Below are 27,687 nucleotides of genomic sequence, written 5' to 3'. Positions count from 1 at the left end.
TTATTTTTCCTGCTTCTAGCCCTGTGCAGTTCATTCCTTCCTTCCTGCTCCTGCTCACTGCGGTCTCCTCTCACCTACCAGCCTCTCCTTTCCTCTGGTTGCTCAGACCGCCTCCCTGTGTCCATCCGGCCACTCCTGCCAGACAGGCAGCCAGGAGTCAGTCCTGCCCCTTGTCCTGCCCAACTGTGCTGGATACAAGGTCAGGCCTCTCTGAGGGGCCCAGGGTTTTGCTGCAGTGACACCAGTGGTGGAGAAATGGTGGCTTCATATCTATGCATCTTGGTTTCACCAATGTGACCTGAAACATGAGACAGATACATCTAGCCATTATTCCTACGGAGTAGCTACTGCGAGCTCAGCGTAGGGAATGTAAGTAGGAACAAGTTCCGGCTCCTGGCTCTGATAGTCAATACCATATTCTGATAGGAAATACCATATTGAGTCTAAACAAGGGCAGGAGCAATCGGAGAAGTGGGAGTTGACCCTTTAACGTTGATCTCCACTGAAGGGTGTTCTGGAAAGCAGGGAGGCATGCAGGTTTTGAAGGTATCTCAAGGATTGGGGGGCTCGGGCTTGCTCTTCAGCACAGTGGGACCTCAGGGGGGCGGTGTGTGTCATGGTCAGTTTCAGCTATTATTTGTGAGGGCAATGGGGGGGGAATCACTCGGTGTGGTCAGAAACGGTCTGTAGTCCAGGCTAGAGTGCTAAGGACCGAGGATGGAGGCAGGGTGGGTAGAGTCAAAAGGAGGGTCTGGCACATGTATCAACCTCTTTTTTTAATACTTGAAATTTTGATTATGTGAATGGATGTGTGTATCTGAGTGTGGGCTTGTGTACTGGCATGCAGTGCCCTAAAACGCCAGAAGAGTGTGCTAGCTTCCCAGAGCTGGAGTTGCAGGAAGTTTGTGAACCAAACTTGTGTCCTCTGCAAGAGCAGTACAAAGCCATCCATCCCTCCAGCCCCCGGGGGCTAGGGTTGCGATTTTCTGTTGCCGGTATTCATACCGATCCTGACGCACAGAGAGCTCGTAGGCAGGGCCTGGACATGTCTGATACAGGATGAAAATCTCCAGGACCTGGACTGTGTGTCCTGGGGAGATAGGGACATTTGTGGCCTTCATTTTCCACACAGGAAACAGAAGCCCTTGAGAAGTGACTCACCCAAGGCTACCTACCACTGCTCCAGGGGCTGAGAGCACCCACCCAAGAGTTTCAAGGCTAGTGCTACGGAGCAGTGACAGCTCCCCACAGACACCCCCAGCCAGACCACCACTGCACACCAGTATAGGCTGGTGGGTCAGTAAATCACTGGATTTTCATCTAGGTTTTTTTTTTTTTTTTTTTTTTTTTTTTTACATTAAGATAGGAAATCTGTGTCCAGCTGGGACATAGTCCTGTGTGTGTCACCATGACTGGAAAGCGTCCAAGCTGGCTTCCTCCTGCTCCCTTGAACAGAGCTCCTAGCCAGTATGGCCAGCACTCCATAGTTGGTTAAGCCCTGTACACCTATGTAAGCAATCTCTATGCCCCCACCTGAATGCCTCCTCCTCCCAGACCTGGGTTCCTTGGCATGGTTCAGAAAGCTGCCGCCTGCTGTTGTCACCTCCGCCCTTGCTTGGAGACTGGTGAATTCATCTGCTGTTGGCCCCCCGAGTCAAGTCCTCACTGGAGCCATTGACTGAAGGAGACAGGGGGAGCCCAACCCTTCTCCTGGCTGCCATTTCAGAGTAGGTTGAGTGGCCTTCAGCTCTGTGAGAGTTCTTGTGAACAAGGAGTTGTCTGTTTAATTACTGCCTCCTAAGACAGGCATGTGGGGGTGTCCAGGATACATTGGCCACTTAGGAAATGCTGATGGCTGTAGTTGAACTATGATTCTATTCTCCTGCAAGTCACCTGGGGCTGTGCTTGGAAGTGGCAGGCAAAACCGAGGGACTCCCAGATCCTGGTTGAAGGGAACTGTGTGTCAGGGGTTGGGGCACTGTGTGGTCATGAGCCTTGGTCCAGCTTGCCATGTTCCGGTGGCAGAACCCTGGAAAGATTATTTTGTCCTGGGTGATCCACAACGTGCCCAATAGGTAGAACTCAAATTTGTCTCAATGCCCCTAGAGCTGTCATATGTCCCTGGATCATTTTTGCCTTGCACCTAAGTCACAAGGACTGAGGAGACACTCTGACTTCTGCCATTTAGAAAGATTCAGGGGGTGTCACCGCCCTCTGTTCCTTCAACTCTCTCTCTCTGGCCAGTCAATAATCCAAGGTACCTATCTGCCTGAGAGGACCCTAGTCCTTGGCCCCTCCCCCCTCAGAGAAAAAGGCTCTAGGACAGCTGGGTTCATGCTAGACTCAGGTGGGGTGGGGCTGATAGCTGAGGCACCCGGCTGAAAGCTTTGATCCGCAGTGGGAGGAGCCAGTGTCCACGTGAAGGGGTCTGGATGGATCTCTGTGGGCACAACCTTATCTCCTGAGATGAGTAACTACAGAGAGGGCGTGAGTTCAGGAGACATTAATGGGAGCCTATAGGGTGTGTGTGTGTGTGTGTATGACCACAATTTTGGATGCCGGGTGGATAGTTGGGTTTGACCTGCCCAGTGGCTCTCGTGTGGTGGCTTCCGAAAGGAAGAAGGGAGGTGGCTGAGAGCAACCCCACCCCAACCCCCTCGAGATGGCCCTTTGGCCGCTGAGGTCTCCAAGACGCCGGCCCCGCCCTCCCAACGGGAGACCACGCCCCCGTGGCCCCGCCCAGATGGGAGGCCCCGCCCTCGGCCTGCTTTTTTGCGCTCCGAGCGCTCCACGCTGCGCCGCTGCGAGCAATGGTTCACAGGGCCCGGAGCTGGGTGTGCGGCCCCGGGAAGGGGCGCAGGACCGGGGCGGTACCCCACGGGGTCGCCGGGCTTGCTGCTAGCGGCCGACTTTCGTCGTAGGGGACGCGGGGCGCGCGTGGGCCGGGGTGAGCATGAGGACTCTCCGCAGGTTGAAGTTCATGAGTTCGCCCAGCCTCAGTGACCTGGGCAAGAGGGAGCCGGGCGCGGCGGGTGCGGACGAGCGGGGCACGCAGCAGCGCCGGGCCTGCGCCAACGCCACCTGGAACAGGTAAGGCGCGCTGCCCGGAGCGGCGTGGCCGGAGACCGCACCGCGCCACTTTGCGCGCAGCTCGCCCCGCCGCCGGGCCGCGCGCGGGGAGGGAAGTGAGTGCAACGTGTCGGCGGCTCGAGCCCACGATCGCTCCCCGGAGGGAGGGCGAGCGGCCGGCCGGGAGCAGGAGGCCTCTGAGCCCCCACTTCGGAGGGGCGCACTTGAACCTCGTGGGCCCCCGGCGGGGCGCCGCTGCACTTCCTGTATGCGTGTCGGGCCCTGGGCGCGGGGTGGGCGGTGGCTTTCCCCGAGTTGGACCCCGGGCCTCCCAGCTGTCTGCGGGGGTGCGCCAGCTGCCAGACATTCCTTACCGGACCCTTCCGGAGGCCCATCCAGGACCAGCCGGGCGTGGGAAGCCCCTCCCCCAGCGGTACTCTCAACCAGTCACAGTTCTTTTAGCCGAGTTCCCCGATGGGTCTCCTCTTGGCTCTTCAAAAAAAAAAAAAAAAAAAAAAAGTATTTCCACCCAAAGTAAAATATGGACCGAGGGAGTGTGAGGCAGGCTCTCCACTCCACCCCTCCACCTGGCCATAAAATCCTGCCAGGTGCTTCACCCTCTTTGGTGTGCCACTAGGAACGCGGTTGTCTCTTGGACACATATCTTCTGTTCATCTAGTTCGAGAGCAACCCCGGGCACACTCGGGTGCCAGCCTGGACCCTAACTTCCATCTTCCAGTAAGCTGCAGCCTGCTTGAGAACTGAGACTATCTGCCTCAGTTTCCCTCTATCCTGGACCTACACAGGTCTCCTCTCAATGGGCTGGGAGCACAACTGTGAGAGGAGGAAGACTCCTTGTGCCCCAGAACCACTCTCTTCATCCCCTTCCTGGTCCCTGGCTAGGATTTAGTGGAGCCATGCTGACTTTTGGCTCAGATTTCAACTCCACTTCTCTGCTGTGTGGCCTTAAGGAGTTTGCTTGCCATCTCTGTCCTCAGCTTCTTTATCAATAGCAGCAACTCAGAACTCAAGTCTAGACGCATTCAGAGAACAGCTGTAGGAGTAGTGTCTAGGAAGTTACTAGAAGCAGTTTTGTGGGGACCCTTTCACCCCATCTTGGGGTCTCTGGCTCACAGGGCTTAGATGGCTCCATGGAGATTTACTCTGCCAGAGCTGAGGGGAGGGGCTTGCAAGAAGAGATCATCTAAGTTCTCAGGTTTTCCCTTTAGTGGCCTATCAAATCCTGATGTTGGCTCCCACAGTATTTGAACTGCTCCCCTCTCTCCAGTCTTTGGGTCGGAGGATGCAGGCTCGGGCTGTGTTCTGTGCTCTGGTCCTGACTGTTCAGGGTCCTCACCATCCTAGCCAACAAGGGAGATTGTATCTCCTATCCTAGAGAGAGTTTCGTGGTCACCCAAAGCAGCCAGCACCCACACTGTACAGCAGGGCGTGGCTTGAGTCCTGGGACCCTCTCAGGCAGGCGCACGGATAAGTAAAGGATCTGGAGATAGTAGGCCCAGAGTCCCCTCCCAGCCCCAGCTCCTGCCTCTCTTTCTGTTCCCTTGCCAGTGCCTGCAAGGGCTTCAGGACGTCAACCCTAAGCAGGGTCAGGACAGCGGTATCAGCCAGCCGCCTATATTCTGGCTCGCCCTTAAGCTACGGACCTCATTCTTCATCTCAAGACCATTACAGCGTTAAGGAGTCCGATTTCCTTCACAAGAGGGACTGTCCAACCCACCGCAGTGACACTGGGTACAGCCCTCCAATTCAGTGCACAGCTATTGCTCTGTCCTAAGACAGTCCACGCACACATTCATTCATTCATTCATCTAGTGTTCATTCATTTTTTCTCCATGTTGGCTTGACCAGGCTGAAGGTCTTAGTTTAAGAGCAAACAGCCTGCTCAGAGCGAGAGACCCAAGTCGGAAAGTAAATGAGGGGCTGTCAGAGGGAGAGATAATTGCTGGTGGCTTAGCACTCAGAGGAAGTCGAATGGGGAACACTAGACTGCTGACCACTTGGCCCAATGCCTCGCCCTCCATGCCTGCTAGGTGTGCGGGAACATGGGAAGCTCTCTGAAAGAGCCATGGCGCTGCTGGCCTGTCCCCTACAACCACATAGAGTTGGGAGCTGTTTCCAGAACACCTGCTGCTGCTTTCTCAGAGCTGGAGGGCAGAATACCTGGCTTAACAGCTCCCTCCTGCCTGGGAGATGCCCTGCTGTCCCCCAGCCCCTCACCCCTAGTGGCTCCAGAAAAACTCTCAGAAACTAGCCAGTATTCACAATAGACCTAAAGTGCTAGGGGAACTCGTGGCAGGGAATCCTAGCCTTCTGAGCCTTCACACAGTCAGTGCCTCATCTCTGTCCCCATTGCAGGTGGAGGCCCTGGGCAGGCAGGAGCAGGGGAAAGTATACCCCAAAGTGTAGGACCCCTGTCCTCCTCCTCCCCCCAAGTGGGCTATCCTTCTCCATATCCATGAAGAGAATGAGGACATGAGAGGAAGAATGTGACCAGGATGTCCCCTGACAGCAGGGTCTGGGATCTGAACCAGGCCTGCCAGGGAGCCCAGTGCCCAGGGCTACCTCTGAGTTCCTGTCCCTGCTGGGGAACAGGGAAGCAAGCATTGGTGATTAGAGCTGTATTTCCGGGGCTGATGGCTCTAACTCAAGCGGGAACAAGTGGCAGCAGCAGGGCCCTCTGGAACCTGAGGTGGGGTTTAGCGTATGTGTTATACACATGGGAAAATGGGGGTTCAGAGAGATGCAGAAATCACCTACACCCTAAATCCCACCCAGGCCTGAGCCAAAGCTTCCAGGCTACCAGCCCCCACTCAACCTTGTCTTATTCCACCCTAGGGCCTGGTCTGAGATTGGGCCTCTCTCTATCCTCTCTTGCTCCAAGTATCTGACAGGTTTTTATCGTTTTGGTTTGGTTTTGATTTTTTGTTTGTTTGTTGTTTTTGTTTGTTTGACTGTGGAAAGCTCAGAGAGCTAGGGAGACTCAAAAGGAGCAGGTTCTAGCCTGTGTGTCCTCAAGGCTGGGGGCAGGAGGGCTGTAGGTCAGTGCCTTTTTTCCATTCTGGTCCTGCTGAGTAGAAAATGTGACCCTGGGCCTTTCTAAGCCTTAGTGTCTTCTTCTGTAATTGGGGTCCCCACCACATGCTGGTTTTTACTATACTGAAGAGACCAGACAGTGGGTGGTCCGTGGGTTGGGTGTGGACCAGGTGTCCTGAGTGCCCATCCCTGAAAGGCCCCCAGGAGGTGGGCACTTCGTGCATTCGGCTCCTTTGGAGTGAGCAGAACAGTGACCCCCAAAATGTTACTGCCCCAGTTCTTGGCCCGTGGATGTGGGCTTTCATGTGGCTAGGAGACTTTGCAGCTGTGGTTATATTACAGCTGCTGAGCCAAGGTGATGGCCCAGCCTGTTTAGGTGGCTTTGTGTGGTCACAGAATCTGTGAAGGGTGGGACAAGTCAGAGAAGGAGCTGACACCTAGCATCCTGTCTTGCTGTCCTTAAAGACAAGGAAGAACTTAGAGCCAAGGGACTCAGGTGCTTCTAGAAACCAGACGAGGTAGAACAGCACCCAGAGCCACCCTAAGAGCTAGTTGCAAGGTGCTCTTGCCCAGTTTGGCTGAATGATAGATGTCATAGCAGATTTGGCTTTTGTTAGACTAAGTGGTTTTAGCAGATACTCACCCCTGGTCCCTCTTCTTCCCTACTTGGTCTCAAGGACCAACCTTCCTCCCTAGGCACTGAGAACCAGGTCTGAGGTGCAGGCATGGCCTCCTGTCATGTAGCTTTGAGAGACATTAAGGAAGGCCCCCAGCAAATAAGAAACATATTATCTCCATCCCCTTGGATGTCTCTAGGGGACTCCAGAGCAGGTTCGGAATCTGGGAAAGATGGTGTTCCCACCCTTCCCTACAGGAATCTCAGACTCTTAGAGAAATTGTTCATCCTCAGTGGAACCAAAACTGGCCTTCAGACCTGCCCTTCCTCTCAAGACTAGGCAACCCCTCCTCTGGTGGCAGTCTGTCTCAGGCTGAGCTGCTTGTGGGGCCAAGCTTCAGTTTCTCCCTGTGCCCACCCATTGAGGTCACACACGCTCCAGGGCCAGGACCTGGCCTGCTTGAACAGAGAGCCTTGTTTTCTGGTAGATGCTAGAGGCTGGAGAGGGATGGGGTTTTACACCTGAGGATACCCTCCCCTGGCCTCACCCGGAAGTCCTGCCACTTCCTGTGGTTTTCTGGGGACCATCTGCAGATGTCCTGACTGGGCTTGTCACACTGGCCGGGAGGCGGTGGCTGAAAAAGGCAAGGTTTCACTTCTTAGTTTATGGATGACAAATCACATGGAGTCAGTCCTCTCTCTCTCTCCCCCTCTCCTCCCTCTTTCCAAGTAGCTGACAAGTTTTGATGTTTTGTTTCTTGTGGGGTTTGTTTGGGCTTTTTGGTTGGTTGGTTGGTTGGTTGGGTTTTTTGGTTGTTGTTTTTGTCTTCAGAAAGACGGATCCTCACAGAGCAAGGAAGAGTCAAAAGGAACAGGGTCTATGCCCAAAGATGGGACAAGAGGACTATAGGCTAGTGCCTCATTTCAGTTCTGGTCCTGCTGAATAGAAGATATGTCCCTTGGTCTCTCTAGGCCTTAGTGTCTTCTTCTGTAGTTGAGGTCTGACTGTTGCCACCACATGTTGGCCTTTAAAACACCGAGGGACCACATGGGTGGTCCATGGGTTGGGTGTAGCCCAAGTATCTGGAGTATCTGTCCCTGAATTACCCCTAGGAGGTGGGCACTGTGTTTATTCAGCTCAAGGGAACAAGGCCTGGAAGCTAGAGGAGGACATAAACCCAGGCCTGTTCAACAGGCTGGGGTAAGTGCACGGCTCAAGGGGTGGGTGGGAGGGGCCTAACATGCACTAGCCTAGGAGATGGTCAGCTGACTGGGGCAGTGTGGCGGGGTGGCTTCAGGGCTGTTGAGTTGGCTATGGTAGCCTAGGGTAATGAAGGAAGGGAGAGGACTTAAGTAGCCACCTTCATAGCCAGTGTGATTCACACCATTGACAACCCGATGAGTCCAGCCTTGGGTAGGAGGGGTTCCAGGGCACCAGTACTAATGTACTCTGGGCCACAGGGAGCCAGGGAAGACCTTATCTAGGCAGAGTCAGGGTGTCTCTCCAGAAGGTATAATGGAAGAGGAAGGACAAACTGAACCTTGGAAACCAGGGCTGCTCCTACTTTTGGCAATCCTGGACCTCCGCCGTCTGCTCTGATGGTGTCCTGGGCTCCCCAGGGCATGCTTATCACCCTACACCCCCGATCTGTTTCTATGGGTGAAGCCTTCCTGGCATAGTAGGAAAGTTCTTAGGTATCACTGTGAGCCAGGTTCAAGGGAAGGACAAACAGTGGTCTGGTTTTCACCAGGGCGGGCGGCCAAGCTTAACCTAGCAGTGGAGAAAGGCGAGTCCAGTGATCACATTGACTAAGCATGTCCTGAGTTGATGTAAGCTGTAAGCGCTGAGTGGAGTTGTGACCTGGAAGAAGGGACCGAGTAAACAGAGGAGCAGGAGATAGGCAGAAAGAAAGGCATGTGCAAATGTCCTGGGGCTGACAGCAGCTTCCCCTGAATATCCGGATAAGCACAAGGAGGCTTGAGTACCGTGGGCCTCAGCTCAGGGGCTCTCTGCAGTTCATGCAGGGCTTGAACTTTATGCAGCTCCCATGGGCCAAACCCAATCTATCACCTGATATATGAATAATAAAGTTTTATTGGTATACAGTCCCACATTTCTAACTTCACGGCATTGAAGCAGATAGCTGCAGGTGAGTAGTCCTCAGACCTCTTAACAGCTGACCCTCTGGCCCTTTAGAGAAAAGTGTTTGCAGCTTCCTGCTTCAGAGAGTTTTAATCAGCAGAGCCTGGACAGGGTCAGCCTCACTGTTTTAGCGTTCCTTTGCCCCAGGGAAGAGGCTGTGGGGGCTGGGACCCCAGTGGCTCATGGGGGCTCTGCCATGGGACTAGAAGCATTGGGGAGTGGAGGAAAAGAGAGAAGAGACGCAGAAGGCGCCCAGTATCTGGCCCAAGGTGGGAGGATTAAGAGCATGCAGGAAGGAAGGGAAGTTCTGCCCAGGTTGGACTCCAAGGCCTACAGGATGCCTGGCTGGTTCCTGTGAGCCAGACTTTGTGTCAGGAGCCCAGACCTGGAGTTGTAGCAGGGTGGGACACCGCCCATGATTTCAGGAGGGGGCTGAGTGGGACTGGATGGGACTGGATAGTTGGGAGGAGACAGGCCTGGAGGGAAGTTAAGAGGTCTGGTGCCTCTGGGTGAACACTCATCTTTCTTCCCACAGTATCCATAACGGCGTGATCGCTGTCTTCCAGCGCAAGGGGCTGCCCGACCAGGAGCTCTTCGTCCTCAACGAGGGTGTCCGGTGAGTGTAAACCAGTCCTGTCTGGGAAACCCATCTGTGCCACTGGGGGTGGAGGAGGGAGGGCCCACAGCCCACCCTCCCAGGGACGCCTTGGACATCGGCTTGAGGTAATGTCCGCATTCCCTGCCACCCGATGCCTTACGGAGGATATTTATTCTGTCAGAGAGGAAGGGCCCACCTGCTTAATGACCCACTGCCATTCCGGAAATAGTCGAGCCACGAACACCCCTCATTTCCTTTGACTGGCTGGGAACCAGCTGAGGACAGAGAAGCACTCGGACTTCTGCAGCAGACCGGGCCACTGTAGCTTTGAGAGGGTTTTCAGTCAGTAGTGGAAAATGATGGAATTCCGAGTGGTCAAGCTACCTCCCCCCTCTCCCGCCCGGGTCACACAGCTGCCACAGTGAGGTGCCGTTAACCTCCGACCCTGACCCAGAGCACCCTATCCCCAGATCCAAAGTATACCTGCAGAATAATCTTCCATTTACTGGCTGAAGGCACACCATATCCACCTGAGGCCCGGGGTACAAAAGGGTACTGGGAACAGTGTGGCGCGAGGTGCCTCTGAAGTCCTTGTACTTGTCATTGCTAACAGCGCCCCACTGCTCACGGTGCCTCTGGAGCCTAGGGAACCCAGTTCACAACAAATCTAAACAATCTGGTAGCCGGTTTGGGGTTGGTCAGTGAAGTGCTCTGGTGTGGCTGTGACGGAAGCTCCAGCATCACACACAGGAAAAGAGCGCACCCACATCTTTAAATCCACAGAGTAGGTGCGCCTCCTTGGCCCTTCTAGTTCTGGCTTCCACCTCCTCTCTGAGAGGCCTATAAAAGCCTTAGGGGGACTACCCTGCTCCCTAGGATGGACTGGGGGGGCAAGGTTTAGAGAAGCCACCCTGTGTCCCAGCACCTGACTAGAAAGCATAGTGATGGGAGGTGCTGACTTCAGGGATATATGATGGCCTTGGGACAGCTGCTTTTTTACCAGTGCAAACACTCGCCGAATGTCTGCTGTGCCTTTAAGCCTCCCACACACCACAGACCTTGGGTCCATGCCTTTATGTCTGTATTTTATAGGGTCACTGGCTGCCAGCTGAATGGCCTGGTGGCTGAGCTAGAACCCAGGTCCCAGCTCCAGGGTGCATGGCCATTCAGAACTGTCCCTTCCCACTGTAGTTCTCCACACGTGGCCACATTAAATTAACTAGGACTAGGGCTGGGAATGTGGCTCAGTTGCCAGAGTGCTTGTTGAGCGTCGAACCTGAGGTTCAGCCCTTCATCAATGGTTCGTTCCTGTGACCTCAGCACTGGGGAGGTAGAGGCAGGAAGATCCGGAGTTTAAGGCCATCCTCAGCTATGTATTGAGTTTAAGTCCATCCTGACCTATCTGAGACCCTGCCAGAAACAAAAATCATCTTGGTCTGATTGTGCTTCAAGCACAAAGCTCGCCATTGGCTTTGATCCAGTGAGAGAATCCCTGGGCTGCTTTCAGAAGTTCCCCACCATCACCATAGTAAGGGGTAGTTAGTGACACGAACAGGGGTGTGTTGGCTGTACCTAAGTAGGGACAGTTAGGCACAACTGAAGACTGCATGACTCTCTTCCCTTTATATGTGTATGTATGCGCACACACGTGTACATAGAGCCTTGCGTGGTTTGGTCACGCCGACATCCCCAGGCAGTGCCACCATGAGATAATCACCGTGTCCCTTCCTAAACCCAGACAATAGATCCAGCTGCATGCCTGTGGTGCAGAGTGTAGCCTGCCCCAGTGCTCCCTGGCCACCCGTGGGCCGGTCACTGTCCTGAGCACTAGGTCACTGTGACTCGGTGCTGTGTATTATAGACAAGGTACAGAGAGACTCAGTGGTGTGAATTTGCAGGCCCATGACGAGCCTGCTCATCCACTGTCCTTCACAGACCTGCCTTTATGCACATGGTTGTGTGCGTTTATCCACATGCAGTCCACAGTGTTGAGCGTGCTCGCGTGTTGGTATCGTTGTCACCAGGCTTCCAGTTCATTTTGTATCACCACACGAGAAGAGTCCCTCCCTCTTACAGCCCCCCAGTCGGCCCAGCCTGGCTCTTCTGGACATTTTATAAGAATAGCATTGCATGACAGCGTACAGCTGGTCCCTTCATGCTCCTGAGGTACGGCTGTGTGGGTGCCTGGATTTGTGACCCATGTTACTACTTGTGTGGCCTGTGGCTGTAATGAGTGCTGGGTCCTACTGCTGTGAGCATCCTTGTACAAAAGGTTTGGGGGTTTTCATTTAGTTCTGGGCTTAGCTTTTCTTATCTTGTTTATTATTTTCAGACGGGGTCTCAATATGTATTGCTGACTAGAACTTTCGATTTAGCTCAGGCAGACCTTGAACTTACAGAGATCCTCCTGCCTCTGTCTCCTGAGTGCTGGGATTAAAGGCATGTGCCACCTGTCTATAGTTTCGAATGGCTCTGAAGACTTCTGTAACCTAGTCTAGCATTGACTTAGATCCTCCTGCCTCAGCCTTCTGCCGGGATTATAAGTGTGTGCCCAGGATCCATGGTCAAGATTTTACATAGATGTGTGATGCGGCTTCTCTTAGCATATGTCCAGATCTGTTGAGGGCTTGGGCTTCTTGTGGGGGAGGCTCCCTACTTCCCACAGAGTGAGCAGCAAGATGGGCCCCAACCTCTCACTATATTTCTTGAGAGTCTCACAGCACTGAGGGTGCCACGGTGGCTCCTTGTGACTTTGGTTGGCGCTTCTTGGTGACTGACGGTGTCAGGCATCTTCTGGGTACAAGCTGGCTGCTCATGCATCTTCTTTGGAGAAGCTCACATCCCCGACCACATATCATTGAGGAGTCTTTACTGTAGATCGGCCAATTAGTAGTGTTTCCTGGTCTAGCCTGTGTCTCAAGCCTGCAGCCTTTGGGCCATATGCATCCCTGGGTAGTTATGAATGCAGCGCAGAGCACTCATGATGATATATCCCCTTAGCACACTGTCAAATGACTGAACACCTCTGGTGAAGTCGCTGCCTTTATCAGGTACCATCTCTATTTATTGTCCCAAGTCCCAGGTCCCTTCACCTTCCTCAGTTGACTATTTACCATTTTAAATCCACCTAGTCCAGACAAGGGAGCTGACATTGGGGTTCCCTGACCTGACGCTGATGGCATTGTCTGCCTTCCCAATTTCAGTTTCTCCTTAAGACTGATCACTGTGAGTTTGAGACCAGCCTAAGCTCCGTAGTGATGGGAGGGCGGCTTGGGTTGTAGAGCAAGACCCTGTCTAACATGAGTGGACGAACAAGCCTTATAGGAAAGTATGAGAGTCAGTCAAATGCCTGAGTCAGCACTTGTGTCCGTTTGGACTAACAGGAGAATGAGTCTGTTCTGAGCATGTCCAACCCGGCTACACTGTTGGAATCGTTAGCTGGAGTGGGTGCATCTTTTGCTTTTTGAGACAAGGTCTCTTGTAGCTCAGGCTGGCCTATGAACTCTATATAGCCAAAGATGACCACAGTCTCCTGACAGTCCCAACAAAATGTGCATATATTTTGGATGCACGCATTTTTAGCTTCCGGTGCAGGTGTGGGAACAGCGTCCTCCCCACCTGGCTGTGCTTGCTTTTGCCTCTGCTGGGCACTTCCTCTTTTTGTTACGTGTTACGTTTGTGTTTGGAGTTTTATCCCTTATATTGTTTCCAGTTCCTACTTGGCTTGTCCTTATTTTTGTTGTTTGCAGTTCTGGGGACTGAGCCCGGGGCTTTGTATATGCAGGGCAAATGTTCTACCCCTACACCTACCATAACCTTCCCAGCTCGAGGTTTGGCTGTTTTTTATAAAGCATCTTGGAAGGCGGGGTATTGTTACCAGGAGACAAGGAGATGGTGGAGTCATGTGCCCGGGTGTGTGTGAACTAAAGGAAGGACAGATGACCAAGACCAAGCACAGAGTAACTTTGAAGGAAATGACAAACTCACCCGCCAATCGGGATGGGGGAGGAGCTTTTACTGTAGATACTCACTGTGTGGGAACTGAACTAGGACCATGCTGTTGGGGATGGTGTTATTTAAGCCTGAGTAACTCAGATTTGTATGTATCAGAACCATGAAGGATGAGGACTACCTGTAATTCAGGACTGTACATCTCCCAAGTGGAACAAGCAGCTGGAAAAACTTAAGACTTCTGCCTGGTTTGTCTCAGAATGTGAAGACTGGGCGGAATGTCAGTGTCTGTATTGATTTCCTTTGGGGTTCTGTGATTAAACACCATGACCAAAGCAACTAAGGAAAGGAGGCATTTATTTGACTTGGACTTCACAGGGATAAGAGTCCACCATGGTAGGGAAGCATGACAGCCAGGGGTGGACATAGGGGAACAGGAAGCTCATCTTCATACCCAAGCATTAAACAGGGAGTAAGCAGGAAGTGGGCCCTGCCCCCAGTGACTTCCTCTATCAAGGCCCTATATCCAAGAAGTCCCACAACCTCCCCCAAACAGCACCACCATCTGGGGACCTAGTGTTAAAGCATGTGAGCCCATGAGGGCCATTCTCATCCAAACCCTCACAGTGGCTGTACTTTTTCAGGATGGGATCAGGGTAGAAAATGACTCCACTAGAGGCAGGCAGCACTGTTTACAAGGTAGAGATTCCATGTTAATGTGGCATGGGTTGTGTGTCGTGGGGAGGATAGCTGACCCCTATGAGCTGTCCGGCTTCCACTATCTAAGGGAGCTCCAGTCAGTGCCTGTCACTGGCTCTATGAAGACTTAAGTTGGTGCTTGAGCCACTTAGGAGAGTAAGTCCCTGCTGGCTGTGGGCTGTTCAGGCAGGCAGATGATAGATGGAGCCCCATGATGCAGGGCCAGGCCTGTGGGCATCTGCTTGAGGAAGAAAAGACATATGGTTCCACTAGGACCCTCAGACTTCTGTGAGATGCATCGGGGAGATCCCTAGTGAGCTAGCCACTCTGTGGGTCATAGAGGAAACATTCTTGGGCCTCTTGTGTTGCTACACTAAGCAGGTTGGTCCCTGCCTGCCTGGATGTTTCTAGCCCTCACTAGTACTGCATGACCTTTAATTGTTCTCATCTGCCCTCCCCCACAGGCAGCTGCTGAAGACGGAGCTGGGGTCCTTCTTCACTGAGTACCTGCAGGTACGCCGTGCCTCAGAGGAAGGCTTGCTCTGTCTCTCAGAGGAGATCTCTATAGCTATATGACCTGTGACCACCTGGGCAGACTCAGGGCTGGCCTCTCAGGGTGGATGGGGTTTTGACTCGTGTCTTGACTGCTTACTGGTAGACTCCTGGGAGTCCGGTGGGCCAGAGCACCCTGGAATAGCTACAGGTCAGTGATGGCGCCTCTGTTTGCTTTCAGAACCAGCTGCTCACAAAGGGCATGGTGATCCTTCGGGACAAGATACGCTTCTACGAGGGTGAGTCTGGAGGCTGAGTGTCGTTTGGCCTGGCTGTGATGTGGTGTGGCAGATGCTGGGAGCGAGTAGTGGCTCTCTGGTTAAGATAGCTAGAAAGGAAGGAAACAGCATTGGGCAGCAGGACTGAGGTCTGGACTAGGAGGGGACCTTGGAGAGAGTGTGTCCCCCTTGGGAGTCCAGGAGAGCTGTGCTACTCCAGGGAGAGGTACTCTACTTCATCTCACGGGGACTTTGCCCTCAGCTTTTAATCACTGAGACAAAGCCAGCACTTTCAAGGGGGTCTTAGTCTCATTTCTGTTGGTGTGATAAAGCACCGTGCAAAAAGCAGCTTAGGGGAGAAAGGGTTTATTATGCTTACAGTTCCTGAGAGCAGAGATGTGGAGGTGGGAATTTGTACAGTCACAGTCAAGATCAGAGATGAACACGTGTGTGCTGCTTTCTGCTGTGCTCAGCTCTCTCTCATACAGTTTAGGAGCCCCTGAGTAAGAATTGGTGCTACCCACAGTGGGCTGGGAGGTTCTTGCCATGGGATTGTAGGTTTTGTTAAGCTGACAAAGGTAACCACTGCAAAGGGAAAAGGTTTATTTCAGCTCACGGTGTCAGAGGCGACCTTGTCACATTGAGCCAGTCACGTCAGAGAGATGTGGCTTAGCAAAGCTATTCACCAGGAAGTGAAGAGACAGGAAGAGACCAGGGTCAGAATGTACCTTTCATAGGCACTCCTGCAGTACTTGAGTTGTGTTTCTTGTTGCCATGACAAAAGCAGTTTGAGGAAGAGTGTAGTTTGCTCACTGTTGCAGTTCATCATGGTGGGGACAGCGTGGCGGCAGAAACTCGGAAGAGACAGGTCACATCGTGCCCACAGCCAGAAAGCAGAGAGATGAGTGCCGCTCAGTATGCCTCCTTTTCACTCAGCCAGGGCCCAGCGTGTGGAATTTGGGACATGTCTTCTCTCCTCAGCTAACCCAGCCTAGGAACTTCCCCATAGCCATACCCAGACGAGGTGATTCTAAATCCTGTCAAGCTGACAGGATTAACCATCACATCCTCAGCCCACTGTCTTCCCCCAAGCCTCACCTCCCAAGGCACATTCAGCTCTGAACTGGTCAGTGGGTCTGCCCAGTGTGGCCGCCAGCACCCTCATGAGCCGGTCACCTCCACAGTGCCACTGGCTATGGACAAAGCCACTGCCACGTGAGCTCTTTTAGGAGCTACTTTATATCCAGACTGGATATGAGGGTCACCAGGATATAAGGTATGACAGGAACCCCATTCTATTGCCTTGAGAGAGACCATCTTGAGTCTGAATATCCAAAGACCGGAGAACTACCATAGGGCAGAAGATCATTGTCCCTACCCAGGGCAGTGGATATAGTAGGTAGTTGGTCCACAGCCACACTACAGGGAAATTTGAGCCTCACTGTGATGCCATGACAACTCCTAGTTCTTCCTCAGGCCCCACAGTTCCAGCAAGCTTCTCTGCCTGGCCCAGTCCCTGCACCTCAGGCCCCTGGTGTCTGATGGTCTTGAGATCCCAGGAGGGGCTTAGCACTAATTTCTACTGTATGCCAGGCCCCGTGAGCACATGACAGGTACCTGTTGTCTGTGGATCCCATAAGCATTTGATGAGCAACTACCGTGCACCAGGTCCTTGTACTAGATTCAATATATGAGTGTTTTATGTGCACCTACTTTGTGTATGCTAGGCTGTGAGTATTCCAGAATCACCTACTATGTGGCCAGGCTTCACACTGGCTGTGGGCTTTATGAATGTTTGCTGGGAGCCTCCCATGGGCCGGGCACCAGGATGTTCTCCTCTAGGTTATGTCCTGGTTAGTTTGCCTCTGCCTACCGAATCGGTAACCCCGTAGCTCTGGGAAGGAGGCACATGCTCAGTTCTCTCGGGCCACACTGGATACATGGCTGCCCATGTGTAGAGCAGGTGTCTCCTCCAAGTGCTAGGCCCCGGGCAAATGGCTGTCAGCCCACTTCAGAGAGTGAGAGGCTGAAGCCTATAGTCCTGCCTCACTCCAAGAGGACCCCCCTCCCCAGTTCCCCATCATCTTTCTACATGAGGCAGGCCTAGACAGGAATGAGAACACCCTGAGATCAGTGGGTGTGGCCAGGAGGCCCAGGCAGCCAAGGTCCAGGGGGCGTCCTGGTAGCCAGGCCCCTGGGTGGCGCTGTGAATGTTTGGCACCTGGGTGAAGAGGCCTCCCACACCCTCCTGACCCACCTGACTCAGCACATTCCCTGAGATGCCTCCCACAAACACAGCCCAGGGGAGCTGGGTCCTGGGAGAAGGGCAGCTTTGTGAGGCCTGTGGAACCTCATGACTGTGAGGCAGGGCCTCCCAGGGAAAGGGGAAAGGATGCCCTGACTTTTAATGTCCAACCTCTAGGCCCAGGGCACATGGGAATACACCATGGGTATCACGTACTGCAGACTCCCTACCCTCAGGGCCCATTTCTTACCACTGAGGCAAAGAACGTACTGTGTCCATGCAGGGCGCCCCAGGGGGAGTCTCTGCAGACCTGGAGATAGAAAAGATACAGGCCCTACCCCGAAGGGACTGACACATAAACCAGATGTTGACAGGCTAGTGTGACAAGTGTCAGATGTAGGGTGACAGTAGCCGTCCCTGGGTGCGGCTTCCGAGCCCAAGAGTGGTCTGCACAGCAGCTTATCCATCCCTTCAGCCACTTACCGCTGACCTGTGGGTCAGCCATCTTCATTCCACTCCATCTCGTAAAATCCGCCCCCTTGAGTCCCCAAAGCTGACTGTACCCTCAGCCCATAGCTGCCGGCTGGAGGGGATGTGCAATCCAAGTCCTCCAGAGGGTGATCCAAGACTCCAGTGAGACCTCTGCCATTATTTCCCAGACTGAGTGATTCCTGGAGTCGGGAGCCAGCTAGAGCGGGAGCACTCCCTGCAGGGGAACAGCCTGGCACCTCACAGAAGGTCACCCAAGAGGCCACGGGGGGCTACTGCTCATGCAGCTGAGGCTGCTGTTTATTTTCTCACCCACGAGCCAAACCCAAGTGTATCCAGTGTGTGTGTATGCAGATGCTTCAGACCCCTGCTAGACAACCTTCGCCGTTTCTCTGTGATCATCACCGTTCCTGGAGCCTTCCCCGTGCGTCTGCGGCCTGGAGCCGTAACCACCTGGCTCTCCTGTTGGTTCTTAGCACCCTGGGGTTGAATAAAGGAGAGACTTGACATCCCCAGTGAAAGCCATCATGGATCCTCAGCCTGGCCCTTCACCAGAGCGTTCTGTTCCACCTCTGGCTGCGGCCCAGTCAGAGTACCCACGTTCGCTGGCTGCGTAATACCAGCAGCAAACACAGGGTACCTTGTCATCAAGCTCTGGGGACTTATCCTGTCCCTTACACGGAGGGTGCCACTAGGTCTGGCTGGAAGAACTTTCTGGGGCTCCGCTGTAGCCACAGAGCAAAGCTTCAGCCCTTGTCTGTGTGTCTGACAGTAGCCTCCACTGACCCCCCTCCCCGGCACACAGCCCAGTCCACAGTCCCAGGCAAGAACCCAGCCAGGGACCAGGCTATCCTTCCGGGCCTCTGACAGCACACAGCTCCAGCTGGGGCCTTGATTCTGTGTTTTACAACATCTGCTTTTCTGTGGTGTGTCCGCCCTGTGGGCTAGAGGACGACCTTCACTTGGTGGCACACTGCCCTGGCCAGCGCCCAGGGCCACCCCACAGCCAGCCAGGACTGAACAGCCTTTCTTCCTGTATGATGGCAGGAACTGAAGGGACTTTGTGTTCAGGCAGGGCTCTGAGGGGCTGTGAGCATCCGCCTGCCCCAGGCATTCCTGCAGTCTCCCTGCCCCTGGAACCAGGTGTGGGCCACCCGGGAATGTTAGCGCTGTCTGCCAGCAGACAGCCCTGGGCAGCCACACACACAGCCCAGCCTGCTGCTAGGGCCAGCTCTCTGTTCCCCATATCCTCGCTCTACAGAGACCTAGAGCTTTCCATGAAGGGAAGTTGTACTAGAAAGGTGGGCAAAGGCCTGCCTTGTTCCCATAGAAATCAGGAGACATGGAGGCAGGCTTGGCCAACAGTCAGGGCCCTTCCCTCCTGCTCAGACCCATATGGTACCGGAGTCCTATGGGACACATGGCTGGGTCTGTTCACCCCTAGACCCAGTGACCGTTGTCTCAGCTCTCTACTCTAGTGACAAGTTCCTATGTCTGCAAGCCACAGGGTCATCTTGGGGCACCTGCCTGCCCCATTCCCCAACAACTACCCACCTGTCCGGTGGTGCCACTCCGCCCGAGGCCAGCCAAGTTCCTGTATCTTATCCAGACTCCAGTTTCCCACACAGCTGCTTCTTTCTCTTGGTAGGGTAGGGATGGGTGTCACATGCCCAACATATACCCATCTGAGAAGCCAACTCAGATATCAGACAACTCCTCCAGGAAGTCCTCCCTGCCAATCCTCTGCCCCATCTCCCACAAGCAGGTTGAGATGTTGTGGCTTGAGCCCTCGAGAGGGAGCCAGAGACTGTAGCATGGGTCACTGACCCTAGAGGCCACCCTTTACCCACTGTCTTTCCAAGGCTGTTCTATGTCCTGCTTCCCTGCTATATAATGGTAGGTGTCTGGAGCCATTGAGGGCTTGACTGTCCCCATTGCCCAGTGTCTCAACTAGGAGTTCTAAATGGATGGACGGATGGGAACGGGCAGTCTGATGAAGGGTCTGAGCGCAGCTCCTGCACAGGCATCCTCAAAGCAGGATAGGAAACAATTGCCCACACTTACCCGGGCTGAGCACCCTCATGGTTTATTTCCCATCTAGATTGTAGGTCTTGTTGTGTGCCCACTTCCCAGGTGAAGAGTGGGCTCAGGGGCAGAACGCTGCGCTATACTGGGTGTAGGCGGGGCTTCTCAGGGCCCCTCCCACTCTTCCTTAACTCCTTGTCCTGGGTGGGTAGGTCTATTAGTGTGTTCAGGACATGCTGTAATGGCTCTTTGTGCCCACAGGACAGAAGCTGCTGGACTCACTGGCGGAGACCTGGGATTTTTTCTTCAGTGATGTGCTGCCTACCCTGCAGGCCATTTTCTACCCTGTGCAGGTGTGTTATGGTGGGGTACATAGGCATAAGGGGAGTCCCAGTTGTCCAAGATACACCATGAGGACATAGGATGGCTCTAGGAAGGAGGACTCGAGCCCTGATGACCTCTTTGGTACTAACCCAGGCTGTCCCTTACAGACCAGCTGAGCCTAGCATGTGTGTGACTCCTCAGGGCGTGGAAGGCCTGGAGTGGGGAAGCCTACTGGCAGGGATCTACTCTGCATGGTAGAGAAAGCCCTACCCAATGCGGCTACAGGGAACCCTGTATCTTTAGAGTAGGGAGAGAGAATGGGGGAAGGGTGGGCATCACTGGGCCCTTTCCCACATCCCACCCTTGACTTGAAAGCTGTGTAACAGCAAGGCGGCCAGCTTGTCTCTTCCTGTGTCCACAGGGCAAGGAGCCGTCGGTGCGCCAGCTCGCCCTGCTGCATTTCCGGAACACCATCACCCTCAGCGTGAAGCTGGAGGACGCGCTGGCTCGCTCCCACGCGCGTGTCCCCCCTGCCATTGCACAGATGCTGCTGGTACTGCAGGTGGGACAAGGGTTTGGGGACCCAGAATGGACTGGGCAGGGAGCAGGCAAGTGAGGCTTTGGGACTGGGATGCAAACCAGACCACAATTGTTCATTGCAGCAACTGGCTTATGAATGCTTGGTCAGTTACCAGGGCTGGGCCCCCACGTACCCACACCCACACCCACTTCAGCACATGCGCACATGCACATACACACAGGAACACACGAAAGCACGCACGTGCACACACACAAACCTACCTTGGTACAGGTGGACTTCATCAACAAGGCTAACTTTGGAGAAGGGACAATGGCCAGCTAGTATGGCTGAATTAAAGGGACTTACCCCAGGACTGAAGAGGGTTGGGCCACCAGCAAGTACAAGTACCCTATATCTGACACATCCCCTTTCTGTGCCGGCTCACTGTCCTGAGTTCTCACGGCCTACAATCCTGCAGGACTTTAGAGGTGCCATCAACCTCCCTATCTGACTGACAGGGAAACATTTTACTGTTGGAGGGATTGTGGCCTCACTAGGATTCTCCTAAGCACCAAAAGCTCTGTTGTCGTGAGTTCCCCATGCTTGTGGAAGCCCTTTTGAGTTATGGTTTGTGGGATCAGGCCTAGGGACCAAAGGAAATGGTAAAGGGTTCATAGCAAAGAATGGGCTGCCGTGTAGGGGTTGCAGGGTCCAGGGGCTGCCCTAGGTCAGAGGCTTTTGGTCACCTTGGGATGAAGCCAAGTACAAGCCTGTGAGTGGGATTTCCATAGACTGCATCTAGTCAGGCAGCGAGTGTGAAGGGAATTGGGAGAGCTGGAAAATCAGGTCTCTCTGGTGCTGGGCCCTGGGAGTCCTAGGCCCAGAGCAGTGCTGCCCCCTGCTGGTCAGTATGCCTCCTTCTGCTTCCCAGCTATGCTTCTACAGGTAGCTCCACATGGCCCTCCTCTGTCCCATCTGCCACCTTTCCCCAGACTGAGTGGCCGTGCTCTGAGGCCTCTATAAACATGTCTTCTGACCTCACCTTGGTCCCCAGGCGAACCCAGCCCCCTACTGTTTGAAGTCTTGAGTTGCTCTGAGGTCACAGCTACTAGGCAGTGTGTATTAAGGACCCACTGTGTGCCCTTGACTCACTCCCAGGACCACAGCTCCTACTGGGGTTCCAAATGGTGGGGTGCTGGTCATATTTAACAGCCATATGTGAATTAATATAGATGGCCCAGTCCACTTACCTCTCTCCCTTGCACAGGAGAGATGGCAGGGGAGATATGACCTCAGAAGTAGAAGGGGCAGGACGTGGTGGCACACACCTGCAATCCCAGCTGTCGCATTGAAGGCAGCCAAGGATACATCTCAAAAAGATCCTGGGCTGGGAACCTGGCTAACCTGGCTAGCAGCCTTTGCTGGGTAGTACTAACTGTCTCTCAAAGGACCATCGAGGGCCCCCAGCACATCAGGGCTCAGTGACTTTAGTGTAAATCACCTCATGCAGCTATAAGGGCTCCCAGCCTCCTGCCTGGAACTCCACCCAGGGAAGATGAGGGAAAGACAAGATGCTGCTGGACCAGGGCGCGTGACGACCCCCATTCCCTTGCAGGGAGTACATGAGTCCAGGGGTGTGACCGAAGACTACCTGCGCCTCGAGACATTGATCCAGAAGGTGGTGTCACCATACCTGGGCACCTATGGCCTCTACTCCAATGAAGGGCCCTCTACCCATTCCTGTATCCTCGGTAGGTACTGCCTGGGGCTGGGGCTGGGGTGACGGTATTGGCAAAGCCAGGATCCCACAAGGGACTAGCTACAGTCACACAGAAAACCTGTCCTATGCACCTGTCTAGCTTTGCAGTGTGTAGACCTGGACCCCCAGCATAGAGGGGGTGTTGGAGGGTACCAGGCAACCCCTAGAACAGTAATGGCTCTCCATCGTGACTGGCCATGCAGAGAGCCTCCTACATCCCCAAGATGTCATACCTGTACTGGCTCAGGAAGGGATACAGTGAAAGTGGGCCGGAGAGAGTCGGCCTTGCCCTCCCTGTTCATTCCACAGTGCTGCTTGGGCGCGCGCTGTGTACCAGCGCAGAGACCAAGCCAAGCCTTCCTTCGTAGCTTTGGTCTAGCAGGAAAGATGGGTCAGTGAGCACCCATGGTGATCACGAGGCTGCAGAAGCAGATGCAGACTGGATCATAGGAACAGGGCAGATAAGGTCACTTGGAAGGTTCCCCGTCATCTAGGCTGCTCCCTAGAGTATAAAGCACTAGTACTGGGTGTCTTCCAGCTCAAACAAGTTAGAACTGGGGAACTTCGCACCTCCCAGGACCTGCTTGGCTGTAGACAGCAGATAATCTGGCAACCATAAAGGCAACCCCTCCTGATCCAGAGAGGCTCTCCCACAGTTTGTTGTACTCAGGAGTGCCACCCCATGGACACAATTAAGTATTGCAGGGTCCTGCGTAGAAGCCTGCCTTCTACTTAGCCAATGGAATTTGGCTCTGGTCTCGGTCTACACAGCCAAGTGAGGCCTGTACACAGCTGCTTCCTAGCACTGCCTCATTCTGCAGCTCTTCCATGCAGGCTTGTGCTCCGGGTGCCCAGCCTTACCTAGGAAAGCGCTGGAGCCTAAGATCCTTAGGCTTCCACAGATGAAGAAAACAAGACACGGCTCCATGACTGACAGCTCACAGATCTGAACCTGGGCATCTGAGGTCCCAGGCCAAGGTTGGGAGTTCTCCAGCTAAGGCAGGAGGCTTGTACCCCTCCTTAGCAGGCAGGCTGGGCTGGTCCAGAGCTATCGGTCACTGAGCCTTTTATTTGGGTGACCCTTTTGTGGATTAGATGCTTGACCAGTCCAATGGGACTTGGATGGTCAGACCTGTGGGCCAACAGCCGCTATCCTATGGTGTATGACGATTCTCTTTTCCTGCAGAGAAACGGTTCCTACGCCGCTCCCGCTCTGGGGATATCCTAGCCAAGAACCCAGTGGTGCGCTCCAAAAGCTACAATACTCCCCTGCTCAATCCTGTGGCTGAGCATGAAGCAGAAGGCACAGCAGCCGGTGGCCCGAGCATCCGCAGACACTCAGTCTCTGAGATGACATCTTGTCCTGAGCCCCAGGGTTTTGTGGACACTCCTGGCCAGGGCCCTTCGGGGCCCTTCAGGTCTTCTCCAACACCCCACTCAGGGCCTTGCCCCAGCAGACTGTACCCCCCTGCCCATTCCCCCGAACAGGGCTCGGGCCATGACTCCCCACCCACCTCCAGCCCTGAAACACTTGTGGACCAGATCCTAGAGTCAGTGGACTCAGACTCTGAAGGGATATTCATTGACTTTGGGCGGGGTAGTCGCTCCAGTGTGTCTGACTATGAGGCAACAGGCAGCCGGCCGAGTGTTGTGTGATGGCCTGAGGTTAGTTCATGTTTTTACTGCCCCTGTGTGTTTGCGTGTCCATGTTTGTGTGTGTGAGAGACTTGTTACTCTTTCCTAACGTTGCCAGCCCCCTGCCTCAAGTCACTTTATACTCCTCGTCTGTTGGAAAACCCATCCACCCCCACTACCACCTCCCGCTCACCCCAGGACTGATTGAGACACCCAGTCAGCATCAGCACTCAGCCACCTGGAGGATGGGGTCATCATGTGCCCTTCTGTGCCCCACCCTCGGTGCCCACAAATTACCCAGGAAAATGTGAACCAGTGGGCTCTGCCTTTGCCAGCCCAGCCTGGCCTTCATAGTGACGGGACTCAAGCCACAGGCAGACCTGCCTGCCTGCCTCCCTCTGCCCTGGGTGGCCACAAAACAGGAAGGCATGAAATAAAGTTACAGCTCCAGGCTTTAGTGTGCCCCCTGGTGTCCTTCTGGGACCCCCACCTCCCTGACCTCCCCTGCAGGGCGCATTCCCAGGCTGGGTCTGAGGCCAAATTCTCAGCTCCAATGTCACTACGTTGTCTTGATGGAAGGGCCTAGAAAGCACATAGGGGAAGCCTGAGACCTTAATGGATGACACTTAGGTATAAGACAAACCCTACTGTGGGTCCCAGGCATTGGCACTGATCCGATGCAGCCAGGGAGGGAAAGGGGTCAGGAGACCTACTGGTCTTGCTCTTTGTTTGGTGAGGGTTGCTGAAGACCAGAGCAGGTGGGAGGGGCAGCCCAGCTTTTCCAGAATCTGAGGGTGGTCAGGACCTCCCTGGTCCACAAATGGGCTGCTCCCACTGCCTGACCTTGGTAAATAGGCATAAATGTTCTTGAGTATTGGCAGGGTTGTTCCAGGACTGCACTGGCCCAGGAGCAAAGCTTTACAAGCCTTGCCCGGAGTCGGCCTCTGTCCCTTTGAGACCCTCTTTAAAGAGCCAGTGGAAGTGTGAGCCCCCTGAACTGCATGCCGATCCCCTCTTGAAGACCCTTCAAAGTGCCCGGGTCTTAAATGATTGTCCACAGAGAATGGGGAAGCAGACAGACCCTGGGGCAGGATGGCCAGATCTGACTCCAAAATAGACAGGACCAGGAAGCAGCTACTTTGTGCTCATGGATCCATGGGAGATCAAGGATGGAAGGGCTCCCTCCCCTGTGGGAGAAACAACCTGTTCCAGCCAGGGATGGCCTGCTTGAGCTTCCGTGTTACCTCTAAGCGTGTCATCACCTCACAAAGCATCTTAGGGTTACTGTGCTGTGCTTATGTCAAGGCAAAAACTTGGAGGCAGGAGCTGATACGGAGGCTGTGGGATTGCTGCTTGCTCTCCATGGCTTGCTCAGTCTGTTCTCTTTGTTTTGTTCTGAAACAGGGTCTCTACATAGCCCTGGCTATTCTGGAACTCACCATGTAGACTAGGCTGGCCTCCAACTCATGGAGATCTGCCTACCTTGACTCCTGAGTGCTAGGATTAGAGGCCTGCGCCACCACACCAGGACCAGCCTGTATTTTATGAAACCCAGGACCACCAGCCCAGGGATGACCCCACCCACAATAGGCTTGGCCCTCACTCATCATTAAGAAAATGCCCTACAGGCTTGCCTGCAGCCCTATTTTATGAAGCATTTTGTCAGTTGAGGTTCGCTCATCTCAGATGACTCTAGACTGTGTCAAGTTGACGTAGAACTGGGCAGCACACAAGGCTTTGGAAAAGTGCTCCCCAGGGATGTGGGGGAGCAAGAGCCACTCCAGCCTTGAGACACGCAGAGCATCAGTCGGTAACCTCAATCTGGAAGGAATGTTCAAAGCTAGAAGCTAGCATCACCTCCGGCTCTCAAGGAGGCAAGATAGGCCTGGGACCTGGCTGAGCTCTGCCACCCTGCCTCCCTCAACACCATGGAAGTCATCTTTAACCCTCACTACTCTGGAACCCCTTCGAGAAGTGGAATTATGGGTAGAGGGTTCCGCTGTGTCTACAGGTCTACTGTAAGCAGAATGGGCAGTGTTAACCAGGTGTGATGGGTTCTCTGGAGTGGCGGTTCTCACCTTCCTTAATGCTCCTTTAATGCAGTCAGTCCTCATGATGTGGTGACCCCTGTCTTAGGGTTTCTAGAAGCAAGTTGGGGAGGAAAGGGTTTATTCAGCTTACACTTCCACACTGCTGTTTCTCAACAAAGGAAGTTGGGACTGGAACTAAAGCAGGTCAGGAAGCAGGAGCTGATGGAGAGGCCATGGAGGGATGTCACTTACTGGCTTGCTCAGCCTGCTTTCTTATAGAACCCAGGACTACCAGCCCAGGTACGGCACCACCCACAATGAGCTGGACCCTTCCCCCTTGGTCACTAGTTGAGAAAATGCCTTACAGCTGGATCTCATGGAGGCATTTCTTCAATGGAGGCTCCTTTCTCTGTGATAACTCCAGCTCCTGTCAAGTTGACACAAAACCAGCCAGTACAGTCTCCAACCATAAGATTATTTCGTTGCTACTTCTTAACTATAATTTTGCTACTGTTTCGGATCATAATGGAAATTATGCAGGATATGTGACCTCTATGAAAGGATCACTCAGCCTCCAAAGGAGTCATGGCCCACAGGTTGAGAAACGATAGAGGAAGAGAATTGGTGTGTGTGTGTGTGTGTGTGTGTGTGTGTGTGTGTGTGTGAAGTAAGCTCTAACATCAGAGAAGAAGTGGACTTGTCAGCGAGAGTGAAGGCAAGCAGGCAAAGAACAAACTTCCTTCATCTGTGTCCCATAAATAGGCTGCTACCAGAAGTTGTGGCTCGGGTTAAGTTAGATCTTGCCACCTTAAAAGATCCAGATTAAAAATGGGTCTTCTCACTTTAAATGATTTAATTAAGAAAGAAGAAGAAGAAGAAAAAAAGAAGAAAAAAAACCAAACCAACAAACCTCACAGTTGCACTCAGCCGCTTGGGTTTTAGTTAATTCCAGTTGTAGTCAAATTGACAACCAAGAATAGCCAACACACCAGGTGTCCAGAGACAGGTGCACCAGGATGTGACAATGCAAACGTTGCTGGGGTGCCCCGCCAACTCCTTGAAGGAGCCCTGAGCCAGTCAGCCCAAGTTCCTGTTTTGTGAGCCTATATGGGGCTTGTGCTGGCTGAAATGAGTTGTTTCATGGTCTGTCACCCCCTCCACACCCCTCAGGCAGCTCCATTTTTCTACCACTGAGCTCCCCGATCTGTCCCAGTGCCTGCCCTGTGTCCTATTAGTTACTAGATCAACATGGGGCATGGGAAGCCCAGTGTGGGGACGGTGGGGAGGCTCTCAGTGCCCTAGGCTGATTCTATGGGTTCCCTGGGCCCACCTTCCTCTTCAGATGTGCATGTGTGTTTCTGCCACCAGTAGGGTTGGGAGGCAGGTGCTTGTCACAATTGACAAGCCCCACTAACTGATCAGCAGTCACACACTGCCAACTGTCATGGGAAGGGACACCAGGCCCTACCTATTGGCCATCAAGTCTGAACCCTAATCCACTTTCTTGTGTGTTGGGTGGGGTGGGGGCAGAGGACATAGGGAACCCACAGGAAACAGCTGTTGGGGATTTTTACTTTTTTTTTATGTTGAGTGGGGTATGAAGGGACTTGCCTTTAATCCCAGTGCTTGGGAGACCAAGGCAGGTGGATCACTGTGAGTTCAAGGACAGCCTGGTCTACATAGCCAGTTCTAAGCCAGCTCGAGTCACATGATGAAACAATGTCCCCAAACAACAAATGACATTGGAAACATGTATTCAA

The 27,687-nt window shown here is 53.7% G+C and overlaps 1 protein-coding gene across 3 annotated transcripts in view; it reads left to right on the top strand.

The window, feature by feature from the left end:
* PRR5 (proline rich 5) overlaps positions 1-24,291 on the top strand; it is a 38,365-nt gene extending 14,074 nt beyond the window's left edge. The window contains exons 2-9 of one of the 3 annotated variants that reach the window (XM_080938868.1): positions 2,971-3,090; positions 9,418-9,498; positions 14,595-14,643; positions 14,864-14,921; positions 19,921-20,012; positions 20,405-20,545; positions 22,119-22,254; positions 23,449-24,291. In XM_080938868.1, coding sequence (XP_080794994.1) covers positions 2,981-3,090; positions 9,418-9,498; positions 14,595-14,643; positions 14,864-14,921; positions 19,921-20,012; positions 20,405-20,545; positions 22,119-22,254; positions 23,449-23,918 — 1,137 coding nt within the window. In that variant the 5' untranslated portion in view covers positions 2,971-2,980 and the 3' untranslated portion in view covers positions 23,919-24,291. Of the gene's footprint in view, positions 1-2,822; positions 3,091-9,417; positions 9,499-14,594; positions 14,644-14,863; positions 14,922-19,920; positions 20,013-20,404; positions 20,546-22,118; positions 22,255-23,448 lie in introns of those variants that run through there. The other 2 variants (XM_080938869.1, XM_080938867.1) reach the window with 2 other exon arrangements.
* The last annotated feature ends 3,396 nt before the right edge of the window (positions 24,292-27,687 follow it).

Source organism: Micromys minutus, assembly GCF_963924665.1.
Source record: "Micromys minutus genome assembly, chromosome: 27".
Lineage (NCBI taxonomy): Eukaryota > Metazoa > Chordata > Mammalia > Rodentia > Muridae > Micromys > Micromys minutus.
Note: the sequence above shows the minus strand (reverse complement) of the source record. Positions and strands in the feature narration are given on the sequence as shown.